Source organism: Vanellus vanellus (genome assembly GCF_965231255.1).
Source record: "Vanellus vanellus genome assembly, chromosome: 19".
NCBI classification, from domain to species: domain Eukaryota; kingdom Metazoa; phylum Chordata; class Aves; order Charadriiformes; family Charadriidae; genus Vanellus; species Vanellus vanellus.
The window spans coordinates 9,168,902-9,187,557 of NC_138924.1; the positions used below are offsets into that span (position 1 = coordinate 9,168,902).

Below are 18,656 nucleotides of genomic sequence, written 5' to 3' on the forward strand. Positions count from 1 at the left end.
TAGATGCTGCTGCTAATTGAATCCCTGTCCCTGCTTCCCCATCAGTTCCTGGAGCTTCGTGCCTTGCTCTGGGGGTATCCTCCTGCTAACCTGGCGCTCAGCGTTTCGCAGCTCCTCGCCCAGCCGTTGCAGCACTGCACGCGTTTCTTTCAGAGGCAGAAATGGCTTTGGAAATCTAAATGAAAACGCAGCACAAAACACAGAGGCTTTCTCTATCTTCAGGCGATCAAACCCAGAGCAACCAGCTGCTTTGCACAAAGCGTTTGGGAGTGAGATGCTGTGCCGTGGTCCCTTGATGGCTCTGCTGCACCGGCAGCTCCTCCAACCAGTGGCCATGTCTAGTCAATCTGGAAGAGGTTGCGTGTTTGGGGTGGTTTTGGTGGGGAAAGGATGTGCCGACAAGGTGACGCTCTCTCAGCTGCAAGCACAAGCTCTTTTCTTCACCCCATGCTTCGCATCCCGCTCGCCTCTAGCTCAGGGCTGGTGAACCAAAGATGGGGAAGGTAACAACTTCCCATAAAGACACACGAGACAGCTTTGAAGTGTTGATTTCCTGAGAGTTCCATGTTCCCAGCAGTGACTGAGGCAGGGATTGAACTTTCTGACTTTACACCTAATTAGAGGGAGAATCGCTGCTCTATCCGGCTGTCCCAGGCTGGGGGGGTGATGAAGAAGCCCCATCTGAAGCCTGCAGCCCTTTGCTTCTGCTCTGCCTCTGTCCCCAACAGAAGCGGGTAACTCAGGGGGTAAGAAGATTAATGTCCCCCAACCTGGGGGGGAGGGGATGTGCCAGGATGCCCCATCCATGCTGGGGACGCAAGCGGCTATGACAGCCCCGCTGTCCCCAGCCTCCTGCTCTGCAGAGCTGTGGCTCTGGAAAGAGTCGCCAGTGCTAACAAAATGCATATCAAGGAAGTTATTTTGAGTCAGGCAGGAACGGGAGCTGTGCTGGGAGCGGGAATGCAAATAAACAGCCAGAACAGCAAATTGGTATCTTTTAATGAACCTGAAAAAACATTTCCCTCTCTCTCTCTATCTCCTGCTGCATAAATGAAATCCCCGTCCTCTCACTGCGCTCTGCCAAGGTTCCCATTTTGCTGGCTGTTTCCAGGATGCGGGATGCGGGGTATGATTGCTTTGCGAATGAGCCAGTGAGTTGCCCTGGCTCTGCCCCTCTGCTTATTGCTGCTGTCGGGGTGGATTTGGGCCACCCCATCGAGGACTGGTTGGGTTATGGCGCTGGGGCAGAAAGGTGACAGCACTGATTGCCCCTTCATTTCCAAACTGTGCTTCCTTTTCTCCCCCCTCCCTGCCCATCGGTGCCCAAACGATCGCCTAAGGCTGGGTCCCGCTGACCGCTGTCTCCTCTGCTTTTCCAGGCAAATAAGCTGAGAACCAAAACGCTGCGCAACACACTTAACCCCACCTGGAACGAGACACTCACCTACTACGGCATCACCGATGAGGACATGATCCGCAAGACCCTACGGTAGGGCTGTGGCCGGGTGAGCAGGGTACTGAGCCCAGCACCAGAGTGGGGGACACATGTCCCTTTCCATCCCTCGGGGGCCGCTCCAGGCATCCCTCCCATCCCAGTGACAATTTCCCGGGGGGCTCACAGGGACCCCCATGCCCCAGCCCCGCAAGATGGTCCTGGCAGCTGCTCGTGGCAGAGTTATTACCCACCAAAACCTATAACGTGCGTGCGTGCCTTGCACGCATCCATCACCCCCAGGGTGACCGATGCTTGATTTACAGGGAGCCTGGGCTGGAATAGTGGTGAGGAGCGTGCTCCTGCTTTGTCATTAACTTCATAACTCACTTGCTGGGCTCCTGCCTGCAGAGGTGCTGTTATTTGGTTTTAACCTCTTCATGCCCAGCTCTCGCAGGTACGTGTTAAGGCTTTGCGGTCATGTCTTGCTGAGAAAATCTCCCCAGGAAAGCTCTGGGCCCTTTTTGAGGCTGAGCTTTTTGGAAGAAAGCTGGAGGCATCTGTGAATTATTGTCAGACTAAATGAAGAGCATTTGTATGCATTTATTCTATTCTCTCGGTTTGGTTCAGTCTCTGCACATTCAGCATCTCCTGGCAGCATCTCCCAGGGGCTGGGAGATGTTGTGTGGGGCTGGAGGTGGGCAGGGGCAGTGCGGTGGGGCTGTGCGGGCTTGGAAATGCTGCTTTGCGGGGTCAGACCCTGCGAATGCAAAGGTTTTCACGTCTTGGCCACCGTCCCACCTGGGTGAGGGCAGGGGCTGACCCGGAGCCCACAGGCGGATCCTGCCCGGGGAGGGTGCTGGGTGGCCTCGGTCACTCCGTCACCGCTCTGATCTGGGACTGATGCACAGGAGGATTTGCTGTAATATCTGCTGTCAAACAAAGAAGGATTTTGCATCCTACTCTGAGGACTTGGGGCTTTGTGAGCTCCGTGGCTGGAATCTCACCTTCCTTATTTGCAGGTACCCTGGGAGTTTATTATTTTCCCCAGGACGAGAGCTCAAAGCTGCCTTGTAAAAGGTCCTGCTCAGAGGTGAATTTGGGCAGAGCCCACCTGTTGTCTGCAATGTGCATAGAGATGAGAAATTTAGCGCTGCAGATTATTATTTCACATGGAAAATATTAGTCATGCTGAAAGTGCTGCAGTCTTGTTGGGCTGGAAAGCCTCTGGTTTATTATTATTATTGGTGGGTATTTTTTTTATTTTTTCACTCCAGGCTTTGAAGTTTTCAACCTCTTCAAGCGTGGAAATCGGTTTGTAGAGAGATGTTCAGCTGAGTTGTTTGCTGAAATGCGCCAGGAAGCAGAAGGGCTCGACCCCCACCTTTTTGGGGCCCTGGTAGCTGCTTCTCCCTGGGGAAGGACTGTGCTCACCCGCTCCGGGGGGCAGCAGGGATGCTCGATGGCAGGGGGGACACGCAGAAACATGTGCGTGGGTTGGGCTGGATTCACCCTTCTCCCCACAGAAATCCCTCATTAGCACGTCCCCGCTCCTGCCTGCCAGCCTGGGTGCTGCGGGTGCTTTGTGGGGAGCCAAGTGTGGCCACGGGCTCCCACAGGGCTCAGCACACGGGGCTCCTCGTGCCCCCTCCAAAGCTAAATGCTGCGCACGGACTCCATACCCGCAGTGATGCACAGGGACCCCTCGCTCCGTGGGGGGATGTGGCTGAACGGAGACAGTGTTTCTGTCTTGGGAGCTCCACAGGGAGCTCAGGAGATTGCTGGCAAGGTCTGTTAATGACCAATTACACAAAGTAGCTTCAAAGGGCACCTTTCCAGGGAGGCGAGGGAAGCCTCGGGCTCACCTGCGGTGTGGTTGCCCTGCTCGAGTTCCCAGCCGGGTTCTCTGCAGGGGGTGAAACTCCCTGTGAAGCATTCTCTGCTCATGCAGGAGCAGCATCCCCAGGGGGTTTGGCATCTCCTCGTGCCACCAGAGCCATCCATCTTGCACCTTCGCACCCGTTGGAGCTGCCTGTTTGCAGGGCGGTTCCCAGGCTGGGGCACACTGGGCTCTCCAGCGCTCTCCAGGAGCATCGCACTTTGCAGCTGAGGTTTCCTTTCCCGCAGCCACCCCGGTGAATTAGGTGATAGTTAAGGATCACAATCCTCTCTGCATGGAGAGGAATATCCAAGTGCAGTTCTGACTTGTTGGCGTTTGCGGCTAGCCTGATGGGGTTTGCTGGAGCCTGTCCCCAAGGAGATGGTGAACCCCATGGTGACATTGCCACGAGGGCAGTCAGTGTCCGGGAGAGCCATGTGGGCCACACAAATCCCCACCTCACCTCCAGGCATAGTGCTGGGAACTGGCTCTGCATCCAACGGGCTCTGTCCTGCGGGATTCAGCACAGCCTGGTCCCTGCCAGCAGCGTGGCGACACGGGAGCCCCCAGCCCCGCTGCCTCAGCATTAATGAGGGTCAAGGTTTGGGGACCTCAGCCGCACCCGTCCCTGTGTGCCGGCGGGCAGGACCCTGCGCAGGGCAGAAAGGCGAATCGTATCCTTGGTATTACCATGGCGATTGGCGTGCCAAAGATGACCTAAAAGCCAGAGAACTCTGGGCTGGATGTTACGGTTTTTTAGAGGGGCTCAGGTGGCTCTGCCGCCTCCCTGGGAAGGTTGTGCAAGCAGAAAAGTGGAGAAGTTTGTGAAGTGGAGCGTGCTGTAGGGTTGGGGCTTGTGGCTTTCGTTTTGCCTGGAAATGACTCCAGAGTCCAAGGAATTAAAGAAACAAACTTTTGGGTGGAGAACGTTTCCCAGCTGGCACCTCTGCCACAGTGCTGTGGCCTGTCGTGTGGACCATCTCCTCCCCTGACTGTGGTGGGTCTTCCTAGGGGTTTTGCAGCCTCTTCTCTTGTGTGGACCCCAAAAAATTTTCTAGTGAGGACTCTGATCCCTTTTAAAGACATCCCGCACGTAGATGGGTGTGTAAAGGTTGAAACATTTCTTAGTCCCATCTCCAAAACCAGCATACTGCAGGGTGGGCACTGGCACACCCTTGGTGGCCCCATGTCTTTCCCTGCGCTCGGAGCTTTTTCCTGTGCCGAGCTTCAGCCACCGGCACAAACAGCCATCGCGGCGGCAGCGCCCAGCCTGCCCTCGGGCACTGGGCATGTGCTCAGCTGCTCTACCCAACGGCTTTGGCAGAATTTCAGGTGGGAACTCAAACTCTTGCCTATGGCCTAGGGAAGTCCTGTGCTAAAACAAAACTTCTGAGAACCGTGGCTCCATTTCTTGTCTTGCATGGGGGAGCCAGAGCCTAAAATTCAAGTGCTCTTCATTTTCCTTAGTACCAATTCCCCAGCCCCCTTTTTTCTTATCTCCGTCTTCACAGTTGAAGATATTGGCAAAGGAGATTTTATTTATCCTGAGGCAGGTTTAGATGAGATGATCAGATGAGATGGTCTTGCAAACCAGCCACAAGGTAGAAAAATCCATCTTTTATTTGAATTCCTTGCTTGGATTTTCTTCTTTTCAAACACTGGATATTTAATCGACTAGAAGGATGCAAGGCTGGGAAATATTGAACCTCCTCATTTAGATACCCACTACACAGTGTCCTCGCTGCCCAGCTGGGGAGGGATCTTTGGTTTATATGAGAAGGGATGGATGGACTGGGGTCCCTGGCAGCTGGGGCTCACTGAGGACTTTTTATTTTGGTGTGGATTGAGCTGTTTCTCCTCTATGAGCCTCTCCATAACATCAGTGGCAATGGCCCTTTACCCCCCGAGTGCAGCTTCCTGCAGGAAGCATCTCCCGTGCCATGTATTGTCCTGCCTTTGGTGCTTCACTTTGCTCGCCCGTCATCTGCAAAATATCTCCTTCTCCGCCAGGAAAAGCCAACTTCAAAGCTGCAGGGACGCTGGCTTTCCTTGTGCTAATCAGGCGAGGCTCCTGCAAGGCGGCTGTTGGTAGTTGAAAGAGCATGAGTGATGCTCCCCTCGGTCTGGGAGGTGATTGTTCCCTGGCTGCCTCCTTGGTGCTGAGATTCACGGAGGGGCATGGAACGCAATTGCAAAGTCTCTTTAATGTAAAAATATCGGCAGAGATCAAAGCTGCCGTCAGCCTTCGCCTCCCTGCTGCCTGGAGAGCGTGTGATGCAGCGGGAAAGCTGGAAAAGCACCCAAAAATCTTCCCTGCCCACCTGGACTCTTGGTAGGACGTGTCCAGCGTGGTGGGTTGGTGTTGGCACGGGGCACTCCGCTGGTGCCGGCAGCCTCCCAAGGGGACGAGTGGCATTTGCCATGTCGCAGGGGCCAGAGTAGGGGCATCCTCTGCCTCCTGGAGAGCAGAGTAACGGACCCCCTCTTGCCAGAGCCCCCCAGCCCCACGCTGTGCCCCAACAGGCGGCTCCTCATCCCTGTGTGGGCTCGTTCGAGCTCGTCAAGTGATTTTGCTGTGACGGATCCAAGCCCCAGAAGCCGTTCTTGTTTTCACCTCCCCAAGCAGGGCCACCTCCAAGGGAGAAGGAGAGGTGAAGGCAGCCTAGCTAATTGCGCTGGCAAGCAGGATTTTGTTAATGAATAAACCCCCTCAAAAAACACCAGATACTTCAGATTTCATGAAAGGCAGCAGGTGGGAGGATCTTGAAAGGTCTCATCCATTCATTGAATTAAATATCCTTGAGTCTAGCCCAAGGCTTAATAGCAATGAAACCACCCACCATCCTGAGAGAAAGCACATTCGGAGCTGCTCGAAAGATGCTGGACTCGGATGGCTGGGCTTGGGGACAGGTTCCCTGTCAGCACCAGGGGTAAATCCCACCCTGCAGTCCCTGCTCCCAGTCCCCCTCTGCAGGCACCACTGCTTCCCGTCTGCAGTCTGAGCATCTCCGGTGGTGGGAAGCCGGGGTGCATGACGGGGGTAGGCAGAGAAATGCTGCAGGGGAAATTGGAATAGGCAGAATACAATCACCTACATTTAAATAATACATGTAATATGCAATAAATAGATTGTATTCATAATAAATACCAGAGCTAGCCAGATATTGGATACAATTATTCATATCCAGATATATTGGCGAAGTGATGCATTATTCATATGATACTCAGCTAGCCCACGAATGCCAGGAATTCTTTGTTTAATCATGTGTTTGACAAACATCATGACTCATTAAATATATTATTCAGAAAATAGTATTTGATCAGGTCTAATAGGCGTACTGCAGACACTTAGAGATTTGGGGTCCTAAATTGCTTTACTCCAGAAACGCTGAATGGGGTTTGCTCCAGCATTGCAGGCACACTCATTTCATCCAACTTTTACTGTGGTTTCTGTGCTCAGACTTTGAGGTATTTGGTGATGGGGCCCAGCACTCAATCCTCCTTTTGGTTTTAGGAGAGCTGGACAGTCCCAGGATGCCACCTTTTTCTGTTTTCTCTCCTTGCCAGGCGCTGTCTGTCCTTAAGCCAAGCAGGCATCACCTGCGCGTCGGCTCCTCCACCAAGAGCTTCCCAAGTTGCTATAGGGACCATAAGGGATCTTAGATACAGGAGATGCGTCTTCAGGCTCTGCTGCCTATTGCGTGCATGTGCGTTGTGGAAAAGGGTCCTCGTTGACCCCCATTCTCTCCTTTCCATGACGGGAAAGAGGCCCAAGGAACGTGTGTGCGAGCAGAAGTCGTGAGTCAGCGGAGCGGGGTTGCTTGAGCTGTGCGGTGAGTCAGGACTGTAACCCAGGAGCCCGGGCTGAGTAGGAGGGAGAATAAGTTTAATGAGCAGTGGTTGTTCACTTGCTGCTCAGTTTTCTTCCAAGGTGGTTTTCACAGCCCTTAACTTAAAGATCAGGACCTCTCAGTGGAAGTTGTCAAATCAAAAGCTGAGCTCGAGGGATGGGGTTTAATAAAGAGAGACGAGGGAGGGGTGATGCTCGAGTAAAGGGCTCGGGGTGGCAGGTGAACGTGGCTGCCAGAGGCGTCTCTTGCTGTTTGTCATGGAGCTGATTTTCTAACCCAAGGCATAAAAATTCCATCACATTGATTTCTCGTAATAAAATTCAAGCTGGTGTAATTGCGTTATGGCTGTTTCCAAAGGGAGGGCTGGGGCCGGAGCTGCCGGCTCATCTGACTCATGCTCGCTGCCTTCGCTTATGGGGCCGGGGCACTGCCAGCCTGCCCGAGTTAAAAATACCGTCCCAGTGAAGATGAACTGCAGCTTGCCAGAGGGACTGGGGTTCAGGGGCTGAGTCCGAGGGAGTGGGAGGGCTGACATGAAACTCTGCGTCTGAATCACCTCTGGTCATCACACACAGATGGGCACAAAATGTGGGGCCCCACCTGAGAAGTGGCCAGAGATGCCAGAGGGCAAATGGGGCTGGGAGAGACCTGGAGGTGTCTCCGTCTCCATTGTGCTGCTTGGAGACAGTGGCAGTTCCCAGCTCTTACAGATGTGCCAAAAGCTGCCTCCCAGGGGACGGTACAAACGTTTTATCTAGCCTGGGACATCAGCGGGGACAAGGATGGCCCCGGCCCCAGTGCTGTGCCAGGCTGGGCTGCCTCCATCACGCAGCACCTGCGGGTCTGCCTGACGTGCTGTCAGTCTTGTGGGAGAAAGGGGATGTGCGCACTGTGACACTGTGGCAGGCTGGGGCTTGTGGTCGCAGTGGCAGTGCCACGCTGGGGCATCCCAGGCAGCCCTGCCACCACCACTGAAGTTTTCCAGCCATTCCGTTCCTGGGCTTCCGCCCATCCCGGGTGGTTCTGGGGCTTCACAGCAGGTAGGACGTGGCATTCGGTATCTTGTTGTGCGTCTGGGGCGCATCTAGACGTTGTCGGGGAAGATCTTGTTACTCATGTTCTTAAGAGGTAAAACCGTCACCAAACCCTGCCTCCCCCGGGTGTGCAGGAGATGGCACCGCTCTGCAATTGTCGGCTGTAAATATAGCCCCCCGGCTGTCAGCTCCGGGGGGGGGGGGCCACGCTCCTCTCCTCCAGCCCGGCTTTCCTAACTCTGTGAGCGCTTTCTCTCCCCAGAGCTTTGGCCAGATGGGTGTGGGGTTGTGCACGCCTGGCAAGTGCCGCTTCTTGTCTGGAGCTGCTGCTGCTCCTTTTTCGGTTTTGTTCGTTAAAAGAGAGGCGAGAGGAAGAAAGGAAATGTGCCTGCATTTGAGATTCTCTTTGAGGATTTTACTGTTGTGGTGGGGTGTTTTTTTTCCATGGGTATCTATAGTAACGCTACATCCAGCTACGGTTTTCTGGAGAACAGCATTCCCTGTCTTCCCACTTGTGTTATTTTTTTCCAAACTCCCTTCCTCTGCCGCTCCCCAGCCCTGATGGCCCTTGTGCCGCGTGACTGAGCCGTCCCCGGGGCTCCCTCGCCGCCTTGGTGCTCACTGGTGAGCATAAGGGTGGTCAAACAATCCACGGATAAACCATCCACGGATAAACCGTCCAGGCGCTGCGTAGGCCAGAGGGGTGGTGTGCAATGAGTTACTCTGAGGTGGGATCGCAGGGCACTGATTATCTTTAATTACTTTTACCCCCTCGTGAATGTTTGTGGAAACCCAGCAAGGCGGAGCGCGGTCCCTGGAGGCAGAGGTGCCGCCCGTCAGAAATGGGCACCAACGGGGGTGGGTGAAAGAGAGACAAAAATCAGGCAGCAAAAGGACGAGAAGACACTGTAGGAAAACTTTTAAAAGGGGAGAGAGGAACGGAAGGGAAATGCCTTTTCTTTATGGATGGGGAGCCCAGCCGGTCGCTGCGTGGCTCCAGTGGGGGTGTGGGATGTTTCCTTCGGAGGAGGATGGGATAGCTTTCCCTGTCCCCAGCTCCAGGCAGTGCTGCTGGGGACAGCTGGTCCCTCGAAAGGCAGCCACCACCCTCCTGGGCCTCTCTCTCGAGGATTTTGGGACCTGCGAGCGGAGGCTTCCTGCAAGCGCTAACTTTGCTCTTCTGTCGCCTCTCCTGATGCCCGGAACGGGCTGGGAAGCAGCAGAGAAATGACTCATTAGCTGCCAGCTCAGGGAAAGGCATTTATAGCTTTCGCACGGGAAGCAGCCTGTGCTCAGCATCGCCGTCACTGCCCTGGTCGGATGCAGGCTGCAGTCACGGGGTGCATCCCGGGAGCTGGCCCTGCGCAGGACCCCGCTGGGGTTGGGAGAGCTTCGCTTGGCCGAGGTGTGATGCCTTTTGCAGGCTGGGTCTGCAAATCCCTCCCGGTCTTGTCTGCGTGGTGGGAGAGGAGGTGGAGGACCTCCTGTGTGTACCCGACCAGGCAGCCATATCCCCGGCACCAGGGGACGCTCCTGAGAGCTGCTACACTCGGAAAAGTGTCCGAGTTTCTCGGGTGGGGAGGGAGGGAGCCCTGCGGGGAGGCACGCTGCTGCTGGCCGCGCAGTCCGAGAGCAGGTTTAGGAAGAGCCTCCTCGGCCAGGCAGGATGCAGCTGGGCTGGCGGCGGCTCAGAGTAGTTTTGCTTTAGACACCGATAACTTTGATGTTTTAATGGAAGAGCCATGAGGATGCTTGAGGCCCCGGGTTGTTTTTCTGACGGTGCCTGGGCTGGGGCGTGCATTAGATGCAGGGACTGCAGCACCACAGGGCTGTGATGTTCAGGGTTTGTGAGCTCTCCCTGAAGGGACTCCAATCCTCGGGGGGGGTGACAGCCATCCTGAGGACTGCAGGAGCCCTGGCCAGGATGGGGTCTGAGAGGAGAGGTGGCCATGGTGGCTGTGGGGCCCAACTGGGGCGTGCAGATAGCTCCGCATGGACGGCTGTGTGATGGAGCTGGAGACATGGTGTAGTGCAGCCTCCCGCATCCCTCTGCTTCCCCAGACCTGGCCCGGCCTCCATCCTGGCAGCCTCCAGTCTCAGCTGCAGAGGTAAAGCAGACTGAGATATTGGGTATCACATTTAAGTATCATGGGCTGCCCTGGCCAGGCCATAGCACTGGATTGATGCCCTGCAGCTGCCTGCGAAGGAGGTGCCTGGTCACTGGCCTGGGGAACAGTGGCCTCAAAGTTGTCCCCTTGCTAGGAGGGACCTGCAGTGTGACAGGGCAGCCCCTTCCCATGTGCCATTGCCTCCCTTCTCCCCGGCAGCCCCAGTCACCCCGTGCTCATTGCAGGATCTCAGTCTGTGACGAGGACAAGTTCCGCCACAACGAGTTCATTGGGGAGACACGGATCCCACTGAAGAAACTGAAGCCGAACCAGACCAAAAACTTCAACATCTGCCTGGAGAAGCAGCTGCCGGTGAGTGGGGGCTTCAGGGCAGCGTCCCGCACTGTGGGTCTGTGGATACAGCAGCTTCTCCCTGCAGCACGTGGGAGCGTGGGGCAGTTTGACCCCTCAAACATGATCGGGGATGGGGAGGTGGGGGTCCAGCCGTGGCTGTGTCCCAGAGCAGCCCCCGGACTGGGTGCGTTCCCTCCCCCAGATAGATAAAACAGAGGACAAGTCGCTGGAGGAGCGTGGCCGGATCCTCATCTCCCTCAAGTACAGCTCGCAGAAGCAGGGGCTGCTGGTGGGCATCATCCGCTGTGCCCACCTGGCCGCCATGGACGCCAACGGCTACTCCGACCCCTACGTCAAAACGTGAGTGCTGCTCCGTGGCCGGGCAAGACGCTGCCGTTGCCAGCCCTTGGTGAAGCTGTGCTGTCCCCTTTTGCCTCTCCCTGCAGTGGGAATTAATTGATCTCATTAGGAGATGCAAATGAGGGTGTCACGGCAGCAGCTTGCATTTGCCTGGGGCATGTTATTCCCCAGCAATTATTTTACAGCGCTTCAAAGTAACGTGGGTGCAGGATCTGTCCTGTGGCGTGTGGCCGTGCCTGCCCCATGGCAGCACATTGTCCTCAGCGGTTCAGCAGGGGCTGGGTGCCGTGGTGCCCCGCTGTCAGGCTCCGCACTGCCCGCCAGCACTGCCCTTGCTTGGGAGAGGGTCTTGTGGCAGGGACACGGCCCTAGGGACAGAATTGGTGGTCCAAAGCAGACAAGTACGGTCAGTTTTGCTGATGGCATGGCTCCAGCCCAGCGGGTGATGAGTCCCATCTGGTGGCACAGGGGTGGGTTGATGCCTGTGCCCACTGGTCCTGGTCCCCGCTCAGCACCTGCAGGCATCTTTGCTTTCTTTCCCAGTGATACCCCCAATCTTTTCACTCTTCAAAGCCCACCCCGTTCCTGCCGGGATGGGGTTGGCTGCTGAGGCAGGTCTGGTCCTCCTGGACTGTGGCATTGGGGCACAGACACCCCCCTCAGCCAGGGATGGGCAATTAATCACCCCCGTCCCCGGGTCCCCAAGGGAGAAGAGACTCCAAGCCCAGCAGCAGGGCCACCACCCTGCGCTTTGGAAAAGCTCTAATTACAATGTGAGTGTAATTAGGTCAGACAGCACTTTAATCTCAGCCCGTGGCTCCGGTGGCTCCAGGGCCTGGTTAACAGAGCCGAGGGCGCATTTACAGGTCCCGCTGACACTTTCCAGTGTAAATGACTGGGAGTACCTTCCTTTTGAAAAATAGCAGCAGTATTAAAAAAAAAAAAAAAAAAAGCCATTATAATGACTGTAATAAGCTGCTGCGACTTAGCCTTACCCAAGTGATTCAGGGAAGTTGGTGTCATCCAGGGGCTATTAAGGGATGCTGAGCAAGGCAATGGCTTGCTGACGCAGAGCTGGGCTGGCGCGGGGCCCTGCATCGCCACAGCTCCTGGGTTTTGGGTGGATGGCGTATTTCGAACTCGCTCTCTGCAAAGCAGGAGGATATGGTGAGGAGGGGCCGGCAGCCCTCCCACGTCCCCGTCCCCACTGCGCTCACCCAAACTTCGGCACTTTCAGGGATGGTATTTGTTAAGGCAGAACTACCGGGATAAACCGCGCCTGGGAGGCCAGTCATGGAGTTTATTGGCAGTGTGGTTTCGCCTTCCTATTTAATTGTTCTTTGGGAGTGGAGGTGTTTGCATAAAAAATCCACTCTTGCTTTTTTAAATGCTCATCAGAGGCTCAGTCCCTGAAGTAACATAATTGTTGTTGTATACAGTCATTTTGTAGGTGCCCCTTGTGCTATCTGCAGTAGATTGTATCTGCAGGGCTTGAATCAGAGCAGATAGACAAGTGATGCTTCTCGGTACAAGCCCTAATTTTTTAATTATGAGCAAGATCTGGAAAGTGTAACGAGGAAGCAGAACTGATGTTTAAAGGAGCAGCACCAACACGAAATGATGACGGATTGACTTTGGCCTGGCCCAGCTTTCAGGTGCTCTCTCTGCTTGATGACACGTTAGTCTCGTTTGCTTTCCGGCCCTGCTGCCGCACCGCAAAATATCTGGAGGAAACAGCGGTGCACAAAGCTGTTACACCCTTACCACCTTTCCACACCCGGTGTGGTTTCTGTCTCCCGGCAAGGCTCGGGGTGAGCAGACCACTCACACGGTCCCAACTCTGGACTGGTTCTGTGCTGAGAGCGTTTGATTTCGGGAGCATGTGTGCGGTGCCAGTGTCCCCTAGGGACTGGAGATGGGATAATCGGTGCTCTCCGATGGCAGCCAGCGACTCCTCTTGTGCTAAGGTGGGGGAACGCTGCTTCCTTCCCACCACCTCAAGCATTTTGGCAGGGGAGGGCAGGAGGGGCTCAGCCACCCGTCTCACCCTGCCTCCGCTCCGGAGCTGGTCCTGCAGGTGCCCCCACCTGTACCCGGGCTGCAGGGGGAAACATGGGTGGCCCTCCCTGCCTTCCTCGCTGGGAGAGGGCACGGAACCTGTGTGGGACTGTGCTGCATTGGTTTCGTTGCAGTTACTTGAAACCAGATGAGGACAAGAAATCAAAGCATAAGACAGCGGTGAAGAAGAAGACGCTGAACCCCGAGTTCAATGAGGTGGGTTTTCACTAGTTGTGGTTCTCTCCTGGGGGCTTTTCTCAGTCCTCAGACTTAAAATGAAAAAAAACCAAACCCAACATCAGTCATTAGGTGAGGGATTGAGGTTGAGTTCCCCATGAGTGGCAAAGGGCAACAGCCCGAGGAGGAGGATGGACAGCCCCAGCCCCCTCCCGGGGGTCCTGCACTGAACCCGGCACAGGTTGGTCCTGACTGTCTCTGCTCCCCAACAGGAGTTTTGCTATGAGATCAAGCACGGTGACCTGGCAAAAAAGACCTTGGAAGTCACAGTGTGGGACTATGATATCGGGAAATCAAATGACTTCATAGGTGAGTGGGGCACTCCCGAAGGTTTCCTCAGCCTCTTTTTTTTTTTTTTTATCTTCACTTTCTGTGCCTCTTCTTTTTTCATCTGCTGCTCTTCTGCACTTCTGCAGCCTCCAGGTCTGCTCTCCATCCCCATATTCATTCTCACTGGATTACTGTTCTGCTTTTATCCCTCTCCTGCCCCTGAGCCTCCTCTCCCATAGCTGGTCCCACTGCTCCTTGCTTCAGACGTTCCCTGTGCAAGGAGCACCCAAGCAGGGAGAAGACAGGTCTCCCTCTCCCCTTCTGTTTTCAGATCTCTCCTTCTGAATAAAAAACAGGTTTAACGGGGAGGTTTCATTTGTCTCTGTTGGATGTCTAGGCTTGTTGTGATTTTGTTACTGGCCACTGTGATTTATTGCTAACAAGTGCCCAGTATCTCTGACAGCTGCTGCAACTGCAATGAGCATCCAGCCCTTGGCACAAGAACAAGCTGCCCGGGGCAGGTCCCAGACTGCAGCCGGGAGGGGCCGGGGAAGACGGGCTGTGATTGCCTGTGTGTCACATCAGGTCGTGGCGTCAGATGCCGTGAGAGTGGCTGCATGACCTGGCTCCGTCTGCTGTCCCCAGCATCCCCCAGCATGCTTCGTAGGGCTGATGCTCACCCCCACCTCTCCCTCTCCCTGTCTGTCTCTCAAGGTGGAGTCGTGTTAGGAATCAATGCCAAAGGCGAGCGGCTGAAGCACTGGTTCGACTGCCTGAAAAACAAGGACAAGAAAATTGAGCGCTGGCACACGCTAACGAACGAGCTGCCGGGGGCCGTCCTCAGCGACTGAGCGCCATGGAACCACTCCCTGGGCGGGCACAGTTCTGCTGGCCACAGCCTTTGGACTTCTCTTGTTTACGGCTTTGGATACCGGGGATCGTGGTACCGGGGCAGCCGGGAGAGCGGGACACCCCACGCCTCGGCCCGGCTGCAGGGAAACCCTTCCCAAGGAAGAAGGCAGCAACGGTTTGCTCTGCTCGGCAGGTCCCGTCCCCTAAGGCTTTTCCAAAATGCCTCTTTGCACCCTGACACGCTCACACACACACTCACGAGCATGCACGCACACACACACACGTGTGCGCACACGCACGCGGACACCACACGCCTGCATGCACTGCGGTTCTGACTCCTCTCCTAACTCTTTGCTGTACTGAATTACCTTCTCGCTGCCTTGCAATTCAGTGGCAAAATGAATGCATCAGTCTCCGTTCGTGTATCTAATATGAGCAAAAGGCGTCACTAAAACCTGGGACTATTTTCTCGAGGCAATTGTGCCATATTTCTGGTGGTTTGTCAGTCTCTGTGGTTTGGGCCTAAACAGTCTTTTATGCATTTAAAGCTGCTCCGTCGGAATGATTGTGTCCCCTAGGAAGACTGCTTTTCTTCCAGAAACGTTGTGCTCGTCCTCTCCGGTAACCCGTGTGAAGTTAGCCAGCAAGCTGAAAGCGCTGTGCAGACCATGGCTTCTCTCTTGCGGTCCCCGGGATCGGGCGGCTTCGCGTTTGCAGAAGCGAAGGGGCAAAATAAAAACGCTCAGCGAAGCCGCGGTCCGTTCCTGCTTCCTGGGACCGGCAGCGAAGCCTCACACTGCCCTTGCAGCACCCGCTCTCCTAATGAAACCATGCCTTCCTGCCTGGCGCCACCCAGCCCGGCTTCAGCACGGCTTTTTTTCCAGCAAAGCTGGCTTTCAGGCTAAATTTTTCTATCGCTTTTCCCTGATTCCTCCTTTTCCAATTCATGCCGTTACCTAAAACCCAACCAAGGTGCTTTACGCTGCGAGCTGGTGGCGTGCAGCGAGCTGAGCCGGCAGAGATGCTCAGCTCTGGCGCGGCCATCAGGTTGATCCATTTTCTGCCTCAAACAGCATCCAAACCAAATTTCTGTGTACGGCACAGTAATAATATTATTATATTATAATAATAATCCCAGCTCTCATCCTCCGTGACCCACCCTGGTCGGTCTCTGCATTCTCATCCCACCGGGCACCAGCTCTTGCACCAGCTCAAACACATCGTGTTTGCGCAAGAGCTGGCGCCCGGTGGGCTGAGCTAAAATTTTCTGCGAAATGCTGCCAGAAATTTTTGAAGCCTTTAAACCATGATTTCTTAGGAAGAGCTGCTGTTTCCCCATCGGTCTCAGCTTCTGTGCTCTGTGTGTGTGTGTGTGTGTGTGTGTGTGTGCACGCGTGCGTGTGTTGCCGACTTCTTTTTATTTGAAAGCAATCGGCTCTCTGGAAACCTACATTTTCTTTTCAAAGTGACGATCGTGTTACACCTTGTTTGATATGGGGGAGGGAAAAAAACCCAAACAACCCAATGTTCATAGGGGCTTTTTTAATAACTTAATATTTGTAATGCATTCTCCAGATATGCATGGATTTTAGTTGAATGCCGGCCAGCGTGTCAAGTAGGATGTTCCCGGTAATCCTCTCTGTCTGTCACCTTAAGACCTGGTTTGGGTCTGAGCTTCCAGGAGAGCCGCGGGAGCGCCGGGTCGGCTGTGCCTCCCTTTTCTTGCAAAGTTACTTTCAGTCCGTCATTTGTTACAGCGCGTCTTGCCATGAAACTGGTTTATGCCTGAGGTGGAGTAGGACATGATATGTGTGTGTGTGTGTGTGTGTGTATGCGTGCGTGTGTGGGTTCCCTCAGTTTGTATCCCAGTCTTTTCTAAGCAGACGGTCCGTCTGTCCGTCCCAGCTGCATGCAGAGTGGTGGTCGTCATGCCAGGCCTCGTGAAATGTTTGATACCGATGTTTTGCTACCATGTGAAGGCTGCAGAACCTGTCCTTACCTGCATCCTAAAAGACTTTTGTATTTCAGTATTATCTATCTGTGTACTTTTTGTCAGATTTGTTAATATTTATAATGAGAACCTGAAATAAAAAGGGAAATAAAAAAAAAAAAAGGTGGATGCTGGTGGCGCAGCTTTTGAGTCTCCCCAGGTCCGTACCGTGGTCACAGGGGTGCAGGAGCTCGGCACGTCACAGCACGTCTCTGATGGAGCACCCGGTGACCCAGAGACAGCAGAGGAAGAACTGGGGCCCAACGAGGGCTCTGGGAGTGTGAGATGGCTTTAAACCAGAGCATCGGATGCTGCTTGGCTTTGGTCTCCACTCTCCAATCTCTGCCTGCTGGAAAGAAACGAACCCCAAATCTTGGTGTACCGCTGCACAGCCTTGGTGTACCCGCTGTCACCAGGGACCCCGCTGTACCTCACCAGCTGTGAGGTGGCACTGGGACCGTAAGCAGTGGAGGGTGGGAGGGAGATTAATCAAAGGAGGATTGAAAAAAAACCACCCACAAAAAAACCTCCAGCCTTTCTGAAGTTTCATGAACTTCGCATCCCTGAAGGCGCGAGGCAGTAGCAGCAGCAGACAGCTGTTCCAGATGTGGCCACCTCAGCACAGACTTTGCCATTTCAGATGCTGTGACCGTCCTCCCTGGGGCACAGGGGCAGCGACACCTCTGTGGCTGGGAGGGAGATGAGGTGCCGCCCACCCCACAGCTGTTCCAGCTGTGCCCCTACATGTGTATTTTCCTGCTCTCGTTTGATCAATTGAGTGGGTATAGTCAGAGGTCAATACTCGGGCAGCGAGCAGCCGCGCCGCTCACCGGCGCTGAAGGCAATCCCCTCCCTGGAGGCTGCGGCATCCCGTGGGACACCCGGATGGTGTTAGCGCCCACCGTGCCCTTCGGCGTCACCGCGCCACAGCAGGGACTGTTGCGGTGAAATTAAAAACCTGCCGATGGTCCCTGCCCGTCTCACACCAGCTACGTCAGCGTGTGAACGTGGCACGGGCAGGTACTGTGCTGTCGTGTGGCCCAAAGATGCACAAATACAGCCCAAACTGAGCTTCCCTCATAGAGAGGTGTACAGACAGCTATAGAGACGTGCATGTGTGCACACACACTCACTCTCTTTACATATATATCCCCCTACACAATACAAATATCTATACCTATACATACATTATTATACGCTCATGCATATATGTGCATATAAGCACATATACACACGTGTGTGTGTATATACATGAATGAGTTAACTAATCATATACTTGTGTCTGTCCACCTGTTTTTAAAAATAAACACTTGGCACATCTCTGTACCAGTTTCACCCAGTGCGGAGGTGCAGCAGCCGGAGCCGGGTGAGCGTCCCCAGGCGGGGGCGGGCGCAGCGCAGCAGGGCAGGAGCGGCAGTGCCCAGGGCTGAGGGTCCCCTGCTGCCATGGGGGTGGGTGGCTGGTGCCCCATGGCCAGCACTGGCCCCAGCACAGGCTCGTAATCCATTGGCGCCATTTGATCAGTGGAGGGAGCAGATCCCTGCGCACCGCGGGATGCACAGCGTAGAGACACGTGCGTGTCTATCGGTGTAGGTATTATATTTATAGTTTTATCTGTGTGTCTGTGTGTGTGCGCATGTCTGTCTAAACATAGAGAGCTTTACCAACAGATACACACATATGCATGTATAAGTATATAAATGCACTATCTTATGTTTTATATATTTGTTATATGCATATACATATTTTATATACTTAATATCTATGTGCGTAGAGAATATTTCTATAGGTAGCACGCTCTCTCACACTTTTCTTGCACGCTCTCTCAGCATACATCCATCCATGTATATATGCACACATTAATTCTTCTATATAATATTATGTATATTACATAGTTTATGTTATATTTATTACTAAAGTATATTAATGCCTATATCAATAACATTAATATATTCAATATATGTTTATTAAGTAGATTAATAGCCAGTGCAGCTGAACAGCAGTGGCCGACGTGGCCGCCCTGGTAGCCCAGCGTGGTCGGGGGCATTTCCCTTTGCTCCTTTCCGTGCGCTCACCCCTGCCCCGCACCCCGCACGCCCCGGGGCCGCACAGCTCAGGGGGTCCCCGTGCTCCAGGGAGGGGTCAGCTCCTGCGCTCCCGGCACAGGTCGATGGGACGGGAGCACCCGCAGCCCAGAGAAACACACAGCACAGGAAAAACAAAACTATTA

General features: G+C 54.4%; 1 protein-coding gene across 1 annotated transcript in view; it reads left to right on the forward strand.

Annotated features, from left to right (window-relative positions):
- The window catches only part of DOC2B (double C2 domain beta), a gene marked incomplete at both ends in the record, with an annotated part of 34,573 nt that extends 20,139 nt beyond the window's left edge, over nt 1–14,434 (forward strand). Inside the window, 6 exons of the mRNA XM_082493329.1 lie at nt 1,380–1,489; nt 10,550–10,676; nt 10,861–11,018; nt 13,211–13,292; nt 13,526–13,622; nt 14,298–14,434. Coding sequence (XP_082349455.1) covers nt 1,380–1,489; nt 10,550–10,676; nt 10,861–11,018; nt 13,211–13,292; nt 13,526–13,622; nt 14,298–14,434 — 711 coding nt within the window. The remainder of the gene's footprint in view (nt 1–1,379; nt 1,490–10,549; nt 10,677–10,860; nt 11,019–13,210; nt 13,293–13,525; nt 13,623–14,297) is intronic.
- Nucleotides 14,435–18,656: the final 4,222 nt, after the last annotated feature.